Here is a 12,948-nt window from a genome sequence, read left to right as displayed (position 1 = left end):
AACAAGTTCTCATTATTAATTCTAGTTCGTTTCCTTTTTCGAGTGTTCAGCATGCTTTGTATGAGAGGGTGTCCTTTCTTCTCAGGTGTTAGAACGGTAGTACTCATTTTAATGGCAGTGATATGAATATATAATCAGGACCTGCTAACACTTTTTATTAACATAACTTTCAACTGAAAAAACAAACTAAAATCACATGTACAACAGTCTGATTTCCGACGAAAAAGCAATAATTTTTGTACCATTCTGATTGAACACTTCTCTTGAAATCAGAACTCTCCAGGAAAAGATTCCATTAATTAGAGCAAGCTTTGAATATTTTTTAGTTTAACCGAATACTTCATAGATCCCGGTGAACAGATCTGATGATCGACTGTTAGGGAAACCATTTTAATGAAGATCTATATTCCCACCGGATATTGATTTCGAAGGTCTCACAGAGATAAAAATTATTTCAGTCTTTTATTTTGTTCTCAATGATATAATACATTGATAACAAGGCTCTTCATTGATTTTTGTTTTAATTTATGGTGTTTTCTCGCTCTTGCTGTCTTCTGTCCTTTCCTCAGACTAGTTGACAAAAATTCCCATTCATCAGTTTCTTTTCTTACACTGAGTAAATAAGAAATTACATCCTTTCAAATACAAATTATAATTTCATGAGCTTATGATTTGGTAACCGTATTTATTTTGCGGCCCAACAATAAAACAGCGGAACATTTAATTTTCCTATGTAAATAAAAGTCTTGTCTTTCTCTAAATTACAATCACGAAGACTACGTGTTGTTGTGTCTTGCTTTGGTTACCAAGTTAATTACCCACTTGAGCGATCTGGGCGCCATCATGCAAAGCACGTTTCTGGAGCTCAGTGACATTTCGACGTCAATGCTTACATTATCAGATTATCTAATCCTAACTACACCTAACTTCTCCGAAAATGGCGAACCGCGGAACATTAAATTAACAGAAACATTGCCTTATTTGAGAGAAACTAGCAACTTGACGCCTGATTTGCGACCATCGTATCCAAATCTATCGTGTATCGCCAGGGCAATTTAATTCGTTCATATTTATTCTGCGAAAAAACAAATGCCCAAATAAGTTATTCAAAATCCTTGACGTAACGTCAAGATCTTTGTTTGGTATTGAAAAAGAAGTTAATTTGCACAACAATTTAGCCACTAACGCGATTATAATGTCATTAGTCCGTGTGCTAAATTCAGTTCAGCTCTTGAAAAACATCCATCATTGACGCGGCAACACCAGAATCTCCACCGGAAATTTTAAAAGGAAATCCGCGCCCAGATGTTTTATTACCTCGTACTATGGTTTTTGGAAGGAATTTGTGTTAGAGGTAAGTACTTTAGAGTAATTTCTTTTTCATTATATATTCCTCTCTGTGTATTCAGCAGTATATGGTTGAAACTTTACGTTCCGCATATTTTGTGCATGGATCTCTTTCCGTAAGGTTCATTCCATAATTACTTAAATGTCAACCTGGAAAACTGTAAAATTTGTAATTTTGATTCACTTACCATTTTTAACCGCTGCAACAGAAATCAAATTGCACTATGGTACTTCTTCCGATATTTTTTCTCACGTAAAATCAAAGCATTCGTTCCAAATTTCAACCGAACTCGCTCATACCGGTCAATGCTAAGAAATCGCTTTTTCGTAAATCGAGTGGTGGAAAATTTCTGGTTTCTCACTTCGATTCGACAGACTAACGGTCGGTACCGCCGTACAGCTTTCATTATTACGGTATATCAGCTTTTATCACCTTCAATTTCAGTAATAATCAACGAAATGCATGTTTTACTTAATCGACAACGTGTTACAAACAATTCCTTAAATCTACTCCTTTAGAGGTAGAACCAGGAATCAATCATTAATGAAGTTAGCTTTGCTTTTGTAGTGCCTCTGCTAGCTATAGTACACAGCTCTAGAAACGAAAGTGACTCTTGTATATTAAACATATCGATTTATTTTGCCAGTCTTTTGTATTAGTTACCAGTCATCAGTTTCTTAGCGCTTGATTCTTTTTTCTGCTGCTAGTGTTTTTACCTCAATTAATATTTAAAGCAATCATTTTAAAAACTGGCCAGTAGTTTTTAACTCGCCTCTTTGCAACGTTTATCGTATGAATTTGTTGATTTGGCTTTTAGTAAGCGTGAAGAAGCAACTAATAAAAAACTTTTTTCGTTTATACATGTTTTGCTTTTTATATTCTGATATATCAATTTTTAGCCCGCTGATGTTGAGAATTCGGGTTGTCACATCGCACTTTGATTGTCTCTGAGCGTGCTACATGGAGTAAGCCAGATAACGATTTACAATTCGGAGTGGAGGGGGGGGGAGAGGGGGAGGGAGAGGGGGAAGGGATATTCGGTTGTACCCGTACATAAAAAATTGCACCTTTGTGCGGCGGCAAAACCGTGTTTTGTTTGACCTCAAGACTTCTTATTTGTAATCGGGTGAGGTAAGAATAGGGGTCTGAGATTTTTCTTTCTTTCTTTATAATTTTTTAATGAGAGGCGCAATTTTTTGTAGAAATAATGTTGAAAACAAATGAATATTTATAAAGGAACAGCTGAGGTACTCCAGAAGTACGGGGATTGGAAAAATCCCTTCTTATATCAACTCAGGTTTTGGAAAAATTCGAATTTCGTTGAATTTATAATAATAAAAAAGGGGAGGACATTATACCTTCAACTCCATGGAAATTATTGTACTTTTATCGCCTGAAAAATGACTTGTCATTGAAGATCGTTCGATCATATTAGTGTAAAAAGTCTCAAAGAATATCATTAAAAGCGTCTCTTGAATGGTGAACACCTGGTTTGCTTTACAGTGGATTTACAGCTAATTTACTTGATTTACTTGACAACTTGAATTGTTTCACTAAATTTTTACAAGCAATTAGTATCTAGGTACTACTTGACGTTATCAATGTTTACATCACCTTATGCATCTAAATATAAATTTAATGGGTTGGAAAAAATTTGACCACTTAAGCAAATGTGAGACGCATTCAAGGGAAAATCGAGAAATTATTTCTCGTGTTTATATTCCTTTGTCTATACGCTAATAGGGTTGAAAAAAATTCGTAGACCCTCGACAGTACTGTGTTCCGGGTTTGTCCAATTTCGAGAATTCTCCCAACACTTGTCTCAGTAAAGACGGGAAAAGAAATCTATCCCTTCAATTCTATGCAGCATTTCTCAAATATTAGCGCGAACGTAAACATTAAGCGACTGATGAGAACGCCTGAAATATCTCAAACTGTTATATACCTAGAATTTCACTCGAAAAAAAGACTGGTTGGTTCTTGGTCACGTGCCCTTGATCAAATTCAAATGTATTCCGATACAATTGCGCAGTTGTTGCCCGCGCACCGAATACAAAAGGACATGATTGTTTAAGGGAAAGGCTAAATATATATCAAAGCACTTAATGTATGGTCCCGAGGGAAACTAGTTAGTTTTGATTTCCCTCGAGTCCTGATGTTCCCCTTGACTCCGTCTCGGGAAACATCAGGACTCTCAGGAAAACAAAACTGTTTCCCTCAGGACCATACATTAAGTGTATGTAGTTCCATTACACAGTTGTAAATTTCGAGAAATTATTATCATCATTATCGCTAACACTGGTTATTGTTATTATCATTACTATTATTGTTATTATCACTATTATTATTATTATTATTATTATTATTATTCAGCATTTCTTCTTTTTTCCCTTTTTTCAAGTTCAAGATTTCTGCCGGAAAAACAGTGTTGGTGATTATGTTGTGATACCTTAATAGTATTTAATTTCGCTTTTTTTTCGCATTTGTAAAAAAATCCTCGTGAAATTTGAACACGCAAAATCTAATCCCCAATAAAAAATTCAAATCACAGAAAAAAATCAATATGCAAAAGCAACAACATATACCGGATGTGTATCGACAAATACAGAAACTATAAACTGACTGGTGAGTTCTATTTTGAATCTTTAGTTGTAAAATGACGTTAATATGCAAAGATTTTGTAAATGGATTAGGGAATGTAGTAATAAACTTCACCTGGGTCGCTAGATTTGTACAAATTTCTTAGAACATCTTTGTGTGCAGTGCGCAGTCGTCAAACTTAATAAATCGCGAAATTTTTTCTTTGAAATCGCTATTGAAATCGTGAAAATAAATCTCGTAAAACACTTTCTCACTCAAATTGCGATATTAGGTATCCGCGAAATTAAGTGCTAATCATGTTTATGTATGTCAAAAACACTCCTTTTAGTAATTGAGGTTTAGATCTTAACACAGTCCCACTTTGTTATTGCTGTTGTTGTTATTATCATCATTATTATTAATATTATTTTTAGTATTATAATTTTAATTGTATAATTGTTGTTTTTATCATTATTATTCTGTTGTATGCTGATTTAAGTTCCCCTCTCCATCAAGGCGTTTTAGGATCATCAAATGTCTCATTGGAACATCAAATCCGCAGCGCCCTGCTTGATAACTATGACATGAATGTTAGGCCAGTAATAGGGAAAAAAGCCGTAGAAGTGGCGTTTGGTATGAAGATTAGCAGACTCGTAAAAGTGGTGAGCTCACTAGAATGTCTTTTGTTCTCCTGAACCACCAGCTACATTGTAGACTGGCTACCAATTACATACTACAGAGATTTCAAGATTATTTTACTACGCGCGCCTCAAAGCAGCAAATGGTATGGCGTCTGATTATGTGCTTCAAAGCAGTACATTGCATAGCATCTGATTATAATTTTAAGATTATAAGTTTTAAAATTCCTTCCAACTACGGTCTAATCAGAAACTTCTCCTAATGGCACCAAGAAACAAGCCTTGATTAGGGTTGTGTCTACAGTGCTACCTCCATTAAGGGCAAGGGCTTTCTTCGCTGCAGCCTCGTATCTCTGGAATAATCTACCAAGTGACATCACTGGCAAATTTTCAAATTTTCAGTATAATCTCAAAACTTGTCTTTTTAGTCGAGCTTTTAAATTGCTGCCCCAGTAATGTAGTTTTTTTTTTCTCTTCTTAAGGGAATTATTAAGTTTTGTTAATATCTATCTCTTTCAAACTGCATATCAATTTTAGTTAGCCATCGTTGTTTCCTGTGAAGAGCATTTGATGTACTGTATCAAAAACGAGTGCGAGGGTTTCATCAGGATTCCAAACGCGAGAGAACTGATGAAAGCACGAGGCCCGCAGGCAGAGTGCTTTTACTGTTTTCGAGTGTTTGGAAACCCTGATGAAACCCAACGCACGAGTATTTGAAATAGCTTTTCAACTGCGCCCAGGAATAGAATAAAATGGAAATATTCACGAATTTTTCACATGTTGTCGGTAAGTTTGTTGTTACGCAATATAATTTCTAATTATTATCATTATTATCATTATTATCATCATCATTATTATAATTACTATTACTATTATCATCATTATTATCTTAAGAAGAGTGAGAGAGAGTGGGGGTAATGTTTACAATTTATTTCTTTCGTTTCAATTTCTCATTTTGCAGGACACAAAAGAACAAATTGTGATTTTGGACACTTGGGTGATACAGGTCAGTTCAAACTCATCAAGTTTTGCCGATATTCAATTTCAGCGAAAATTGAAAAAGCATGTCTTTTAAGGGTTTAACACCGCGATGTCGCAGAAAAATCAGGAAATGTCGAAAGGACAAGCCTTCATTGAAGGCGTCTCATTGCTAATACGCGTCTTCGATTCAGACAGCCTCCTTTTCATCGTGCTCCATATCCAACATGAAAATAAAAATAAAGGTAATCACTACAGAACTCTTTGAACTCTTTATAATCAACCACCTTCGTCCTCGTTAAATTTCAAAGTTACACTGAATTGGGAAACTAATCATTGACTTTTTTTCTGGCGCAAGAAGAGCAAACTAATGCAATCTCGGACTAGTTTCGACGCTGAATTGATAATTCAATAATTTAGCGTTATCAACTGAGTCGATAACGTAAATTGGCCACCGTCAGAGCGACTGCTCCTCGCTTCGCTCTGACGAAGGGCTCATGCTCGAAACGTCAGCTTTAAAACTCCTTACGGTGGCCAATTTACGCTATCAACTTAGTTGATAATACTCAATTACCCTGTTATACTCTTCCACCGACGCAGCACCACAGTTTCTCTGAAAACCTACCCCCTTGAGAATTGAGTGTTAAGAATGTGTGTATCGATCATCTTAATACAGAAGTAAGAGATGAAAAAACCTATGCTGCTTACACTTTTCATATAAATTTAATTTGATTGATCTTTCAGAGGTGGAAAAATGAATTTCTCGTTTGGGACTCGAAAGCCTTTGGAGATGTAGAGCGTGTGCAGTTTCTCCCGAGTGAGATCTGGGTACCAGATATCTCCCTTTACAACAAGTGAGTGATGGCAAGTCTTTGTAACAAAATCAGGGCAACAAAACAATCATGAATCAACATTAATCAACACGTAAGTAATCTTAGAAAGCGGTGCTACTCGCAAAATAGCATATTTGCAACTGTAGCAGTTTTTAACAAAATGTCGGCAAGTATGTTTAAAATAAGTCTTAGATACTCCAGAGAAATTTTTAAATCTTACCTATACAGTAACATTTTAACCTAAAATGTTTTCTCTTTTTCAACTTAAGCGGAGACGATAGTACAACTCTGGCTGGAGGAAGAGGGAAATTTGTCACTGAAGTTTCTGTAGACAACAAAGGGAACTGTGTGTGGAGTGGGCCTGCTACATTCAAAGCGAACTGTGACTTACAAATCATCAGTTGGCCGTTTGACAACCAGACATGTGAATTGGGTTTTGGTTCATATACATACGGAGATGACAGATTGAATATTAAACTGTTTGTAGACACATCTGGTGAATTTACCAGTAAGTATCTTGATTGCCGATGCCTGGATGGGTTTGTGAACAAATGGTCTGTCACTTTTTATGTATAGGGTCGTCTAAAGAGAATATAGTATTATATTAACTATTAATCCTCCCCTCATTGATATTTTTCTTCATTCTCATCACTTTTCTGCTTGATATTGTATTGATATTGTAAGGAGAAATTCTGTCTTGGTCACTCGTGGTTGTTTAAGGGTTAACGCTACACTAAGTGATTCAGTCCATCAACAACTTTAAGGTCAAAAGCCGCTTTCTACTGTCTAGAACGAGAAGAAAAAAAAAATTACTAGAGTACTGTAAAAATTTATATTTGAAATTATGACTGTGTACGTTTTGAGATTCTAAAGAAGCACCTAACCTCTTCAGAATTAGCCAACTACGCCATGATGTTTACTCCTTAGCAATCTAGCCGTTTTCCTTTCACGTGACATGGCTTTACTCCTTTTTTTCCCCTCACTCGGCGAACTCTTTGAAAAAAATATTACAGACAACATCAAGGGCAGATACATTGGAAGGGTCCAGGGGTCCGCATCCCCCTTCCACGCTACCATTATCACTGAGTTCCTACGTAAGAAGAGGGTTTCCTTTACTTGCAGGTCGCTTCGTTACAAATGGTGACTGGAGTATAATGAATATAACAAAAAGAATCACTAAGACAAGTCACGGCGACTGTTGTCCATTTGACTTCAGCGAAGCTGTTTACAGTTTGGAAATGTCTCGGAAGCCTTTGTTTCATGTGTTTTACCTCACTATTCCAAGCACGCTGCTTTTGACTCTGACGCTGACATCATTTTTCATTCCTGTGGAGAGTGGGGAAAGAATTGGCTTTGTCACTACCATGCTTCTCGCCATGACGGTGTTCTTGCTGCTTATTCCATCCTTCCTCCCAGAAACATCAGATGGCGTCCCAATCCTCGGCATAAGTTTGCAGGCCACGTCGATCATCATAGCTTTGGTCCTGTTTGGTAACATCTTCGTCCTTAAGGTTTTCTTCACGAATGGTACTCCGCCTCAATGGGTGCGCAACCTCTGCTTGTGTTGGAGGAGGAAAGGAAAAGTTTCCAAACGAGTTGATGTGAACGGCTCAGACGAGTACCCAGTCCCTTCTGTGAAATCTCCCCCATCCCTGAATGCCATAGAACTGTCCACCACATCCACAAGAGCCACCACATCACATGGATGGGAGGAGAAGGAAGAGCAAATAACATGGCAAAAAGTGTCATCTAAACTGGATCATTTCTTTTTTACGTTTTTCGTGATCATTAGCGCGATTACCCTTTGCACAGTCTACTTGGTAAATCAATAATGAATGTAAGAGTGTTGACCGAGAACTATCCAGAGCTAATGCTGATAACTTTCATATTCTTAGAAATCTATCTTCGTTTCCTTCTAGTAATCCTATATTTGTTGTAATGTGATACCACTGAATTGCCCGAAAGGAGCCATATCCTCGCCTCGTTTTCACGTTGTGGTAGGGATTTGGCCTTAGGGCCCATTTGTATGGTCTCGGGTTTCCAAGGCACCTTCCCCTCGCATTACCTTGGCTTAGCTAACTTTTAACTCATTTCTTTGAAAAATTTCAACGAACAGTTTGTATAAAAATGGTGAGCTCGTTTTTAGGGGGCGAGACGACTCGGGAGAGCGCGGTAAGGTAACCTCGTCAGGCGGAACAACTTTTTCGGATCAATGACAGTATCTGAGCAACTTACCCCTCCTCTAAACCAACAACAGTCCACTGATAATAAGTTAGGGTTAATGTTGGGTAAGGGAAAGAATGGGAGCGCAGTTGCTCAGATATTGACATGAATCCACTTTTTCTCATATAAACTCTTCGATTCGCTTTCTCGAGACGTCACGGTTCAAAAAAAAAAAATTCAAAAAGAAAAATTCAATTTTAACAACTGCAAGCGTTTCGATTGCTCACAGTCGCGGGAACGGAGTGATAATCTCTGCCAGCGGCTCCTGAATTTTATTTCTTCCTGGAATAATTTCACATGACAAACCTACAACGTCGACAACGTCGTGGTTCCATTTTTTATGAGATTTTTAGGGTTAACCAAAGTAGTGCACCTGGACCTGATCCTGATAAACAACAAAGGTTTGGTGCAAGCGATTGAACGCGCTCTAAACTTTGTACATAGCACGTACTTTTCCTGGCAGTTCATTGACGAACAACATTCACTGACTGATTAAGTTTTGTAACAACATGTGTGTCTGATGGCAAAACTCTAAGTAATAATCCTTTTAGCCTATGGTGTCATAAACGGTCTCTTTATGTGTTGTCCGTGGTTGATTATGGTCTTAACTCTCGTTACCAATGTACTTTCAAGTGTATAAAGATTATGAAGAGAATATCAATGCTTATCAATGTTGGAGGGAAAAAGGGCTCAAAAAGTTATCGCAACAGTCATCCCGTTAAAAGTAGACGATGGCGGGAAATTGCTAATTTATACAACTTGTATATAGGAATCCTAAACGGGGTACTTTTTTGTAGATAATCGCGTTGCTTCGCGTCGTGGTTTCCTACGCTTATCTCTCGTTCTCCTAACCTCCCGCGTGTTTACATCAGGCTATGTAAACGCGGAAACCATTTTACATTTCTTCAACAACTGTACGCAACGCATACGAATACCTCTTTCAAGGCAATTTACCAGTCTCTTACGAAGTCTTAGAGGCAAATGGTCCACTTGATGCTATAGGAAAACTCATTCTAATTCAACAGCGAGCGTTATTTACAAACCCACTGAACGGCAGTGGATACCAATATGGCTGTAGCTTTTGCCAATATTTTCATGGCAGAAGTAGAACAAAGTATAATCAGTCAGAGCACAACTAAGCCGTTAGTTTGGAAGAGGTGTATTGACGACGTTTGTTGTCCGTGGAACATAACCAAAGACAAAATAGAGGAATTTGTAAGACGGGAAAACTACTATCGTTGTTTTTTGTTTTGTTTTGTTTTTTGTTTTATATCATTCTGTATCATATCTGCTTAACAGAAAACATTCCATAATCATTAATTCAGTGTATTTCTCTTCAGCGAGTTATTTTTCACAAGTCAGTCAAATCAGTCCCAGCGTTCATTCGTTAATTCTGACGCTATCATTAGCAAAGTAGCGTACTCAGATGAGAAAATATGGAACACACAATCATAATATCAAGTGGCTAATGTAAATTTACAGCATTCAGTATTAAATTCAGAAACACAGCGACTTAAAACGGGCTATTTTCTCATTCGATTTGAAGTGTAGTTAGCCTTATGGCAGGTATTAAAATCATAGAGGATATATTTGGCCTCCTCAGTCGATTAATTAAAATGAATAAGACCTCAAAAAATCAGTAATGATAATAAAAAGATAGCATCAAAAAAAAGAAAACAAAAAAAAACAAAAAATGGATTTTCACCCTTCCTTTTCGAAACGTCGTTCGAATAGCATCACAATTCATTCACATATCGGAAGAATTCAAATTAGGAAAATGTAGTAAACATTATTACAAATCGAGTGGCTGGTATAAATGGCTAGCACTTAGCACTGAAACGCGGCGATCCAGCTTAGGAAGTTACCTCATTCGATGTTACTACAAACGTTTTTAATAACATAGAGGATAAATTTGATCTCCTTAGTCGATTAATCTCCAGAAATAAGAAATAGGAAAAGGAAGACCGTTCATTTTTCAGTATCTTCCAACCTTCTACCAGATTAAAACAATCGCTATTAGGTTAGAGATTTTCATTGAGATGAACGATTCTTTTGCTAGGTCTGTTAATCAATGTTCAGTTTTTATACCTCGGGTTACCCTATTTTTAAGTTGTGTTGCTTAACTTACCGGCGAAACTCCTCACGTAAAACATCAGGTCATTTTTCTCCTTTTAAATCTTTCATTTTTTCTTGGAACTTCTGTAGATCAACACCACGGGGAATGGTGCCATACACCCGATAAGCAGCCTCTTCGTATTTCTTCTTATAAGACTGCATTTCCTTGTCTTTTTGATCGTAATATTCCAGCATTTCTTTAGTCAGACGAAGACCTGCCAATGTACCAGTTACCTCTTCGGGGTTCACCCGCACGTCTGTTGATTTTTTGTTCTCCCCTGGTACGGTCGACTCATTCAGTGATGTGTCTTGATCATTCTTCGAGGGTGAGTTTTCCATCGCTGTAGATGGAGAAGGTAGCTATACTAGGAAGCTGCAACGGAGATCACCTGAGCTATGCAGGAGTTACTTTCAAGAATAAGTGTCAAGTCTCAGATAAAGTCCACCAAAGCTTTCAAAGCTTTTATTAAGCATAAGTCGCCAGACAGGAAATTAACTTCAGTTCATTTTTCCCTCTGGTATAGCTACTTAAATGAACGCCTTTCAATCACCGGTTTTGTTAGAGTAACTCGTTAATTGTTTTTTTAACACATTCTCCTCCAAAGTGGCACCGCTAGTGTTACGCAACAATGTGAAGGAGATATTGCACAATCGCAACTGTCAGTTATATGCTGCGGCAAGTTCTTCTCACTGCCTTCCGTTTTCGTTAAAATCCCCGAAAGCGCAAATTCTAAGACCGCTCCAAAACTTTAAAGTTACCGGCTATCTCACTGTCGCTCCGTACATTTTTCTTCCTATTTTTTTAAACAGAAGTTCTTTACCGCCCCTTTCATCATTCATCTCATTCTCATCTACTATTTTCCATATAATTCTTACAATGTGAGTTTGGAGAATGGAGTTTGTAAAAATCTCCTTATTCATTGATATATTTCTATATTCTCATCACTTGTCTGCTTGATTTTCTATCGATATAGTTAGGAGAAATTCTGTCTCGGTCATTCATGGGAGTAATAGGGTTGATAAATTATTTTTTTCAAGGAAACATGTTAAAACGAGTACAAAGAGAGTGTTGGCATTTGATCATCAGTACTGGGAAAGTTAAAATGGTCGTTCCAGACTCTTTTAGCGGCCTCAAGACAAGTAGTCACGATGATTACAAGTTTTCCATAGTACCCCCTCCTCAAGGATGTTTCATAATGGCTCCATAATGGAGTGTTGTTGTAAAATCTTCCCCTTTTTTGCGTTTTTAGGTCAGTCCTCCTCTCCGAACCTAAGAAAAAACAAAATAAATAAATAGTAAATTGAAAGGGGGAAATGATATCGTTTTATCTTAATCAGACTGTGTATCCATAAAATTATCGGCATGCTTCTGTAATTCCTCTATTGTAATATTCGTTAACGTTTTTCTTTATTTGTAATGAAGTTGCGCAACACATGATGACGTCATGATATTTGCATTCGCTTTACTCTGACAAGCCGAGGAAGGATTCTAACTCTACTTCATTGGAAAATGTGACTCCGATTTCTAGTACCAAAAGAAACATAAGAGAAAAGAAAAAAAGATAAATCAGTAACTTTCTGCATTTTTTGTTGAACGATTGCGGATGTTTCATTTACCTCTAACGAGGTTGCGCAACCGAAAAAATAAAATTTGCGACAATGCCGTGACGTTTATCAGAAATTAGCGTTTTCGATGCGGCGTTTATCCAAGGTCGGTGGTTATTCGGTGGCAGTATTCACTGGAAAGTAAAATTTCCTAGATCATTGGCAATAATTGCGTTGCACCATTTCTAATTAGTATGTGAAACAGAAATATACCTATGGAATATCCTCTGATATATGTGAATGAAAGCAGTCTTCTCAGTAATGAACACAAACTTAAGCAGTAGTAAAATAAGGCCTGAAAAAAATTCAGGCCTGTACGGGCGGGATTTAAACCCATGACCTCTGCGATACCGGTGCAGCGCTCTACCAATTGAGCTAACAAGCCAAAAGGGAGCCAGTCATTATGTTGCTTCGTAATAAACCCGTGAAGTGATGACTCAATGACAATAAATATATAAAAAAATATGATTTTCATATATTTACCGTCATTGATTCATGCCATTATGCCAAGTGCTACCACACCGAGAGACCACCTGCATTAGCTGTAAAAGACAAGCAGATTTGAAAAACAAGACGGAAGATACAAAGGCATATATTAAAATCCAAGATGGCAAAACGAAACGACCGA

At 37.2% G+C, this 12,948-nt stretch overlaps 1 protein-coding gene across 1 annotated transcript; it reads left to right on the top strand.

Annotated features, from left to right (window-relative positions):
- Positions 1-899: 899 nt before the first annotated feature.
- On the top strand, positions 900-9,264 carry LOC113686648 (neuronal acetylcholine receptor subunit non-alpha-2). The gene is made up of 6 exons (XM_027204294.2): positions 900-1,354; positions 4,445-4,590; positions 5,528-5,572; positions 6,289-6,398; positions 6,647-6,885; positions 7,500-9,264. Exons 1-6 carry the CDS (start codon positions 1,306-1,308, stop codon positions 8,207-8,209), a joined length of 1,299 nt encoding a protein of 432 aa, XP_027060095.2. The 5' UTR covers positions 900-1,305; the 3' UTR covers positions 8,210-9,264.
- The last annotated feature ends 3,684 nt before the right edge of the window (positions 9,265-12,948 follow it).

The sequence above is a fragment of the Pocillopora damicornis genome, chromosome 11 (genome assembly GCF_964200805.1).
Source record: "Pocillopora damicornis chromosome 11, jaPocDami1.2, whole genome shotgun sequence".
Classification (NCBI taxonomy): domain Eukaryota; kingdom Metazoa; phylum Cnidaria; class Anthozoa; order Scleractinia; family Pocilloporidae; genus Pocillopora; species Pocillopora damicornis.
This window is presented reverse-complemented; position numbering and strand designations above follow the sequence as displayed.

Bases quoted from the DNA above. Each gene is read 5' to 3' on its own strand.
- LOC113686648 (XM_027204294.2), top strand. From the start codon at position 1,306: ATGTTTTATTACCTCGTACTATGGTTTTTGGAAGGAATTTGTGTTAGA. The intron at 5,573-6,288 runs GTCAGTTCAAAC...TTGATCTTTCAG, and splicing joins TGGACACTTGGGTGATACAG to AGGTGGAAAAATGAATTTCT. The intron at 6,886-7,499 runs GTAAGTATCTTG...CTTTACTTGCAG, and splicing joins CACATCTGGTGAATTTACCA to GTCGCTTCGTTACAAATGGT.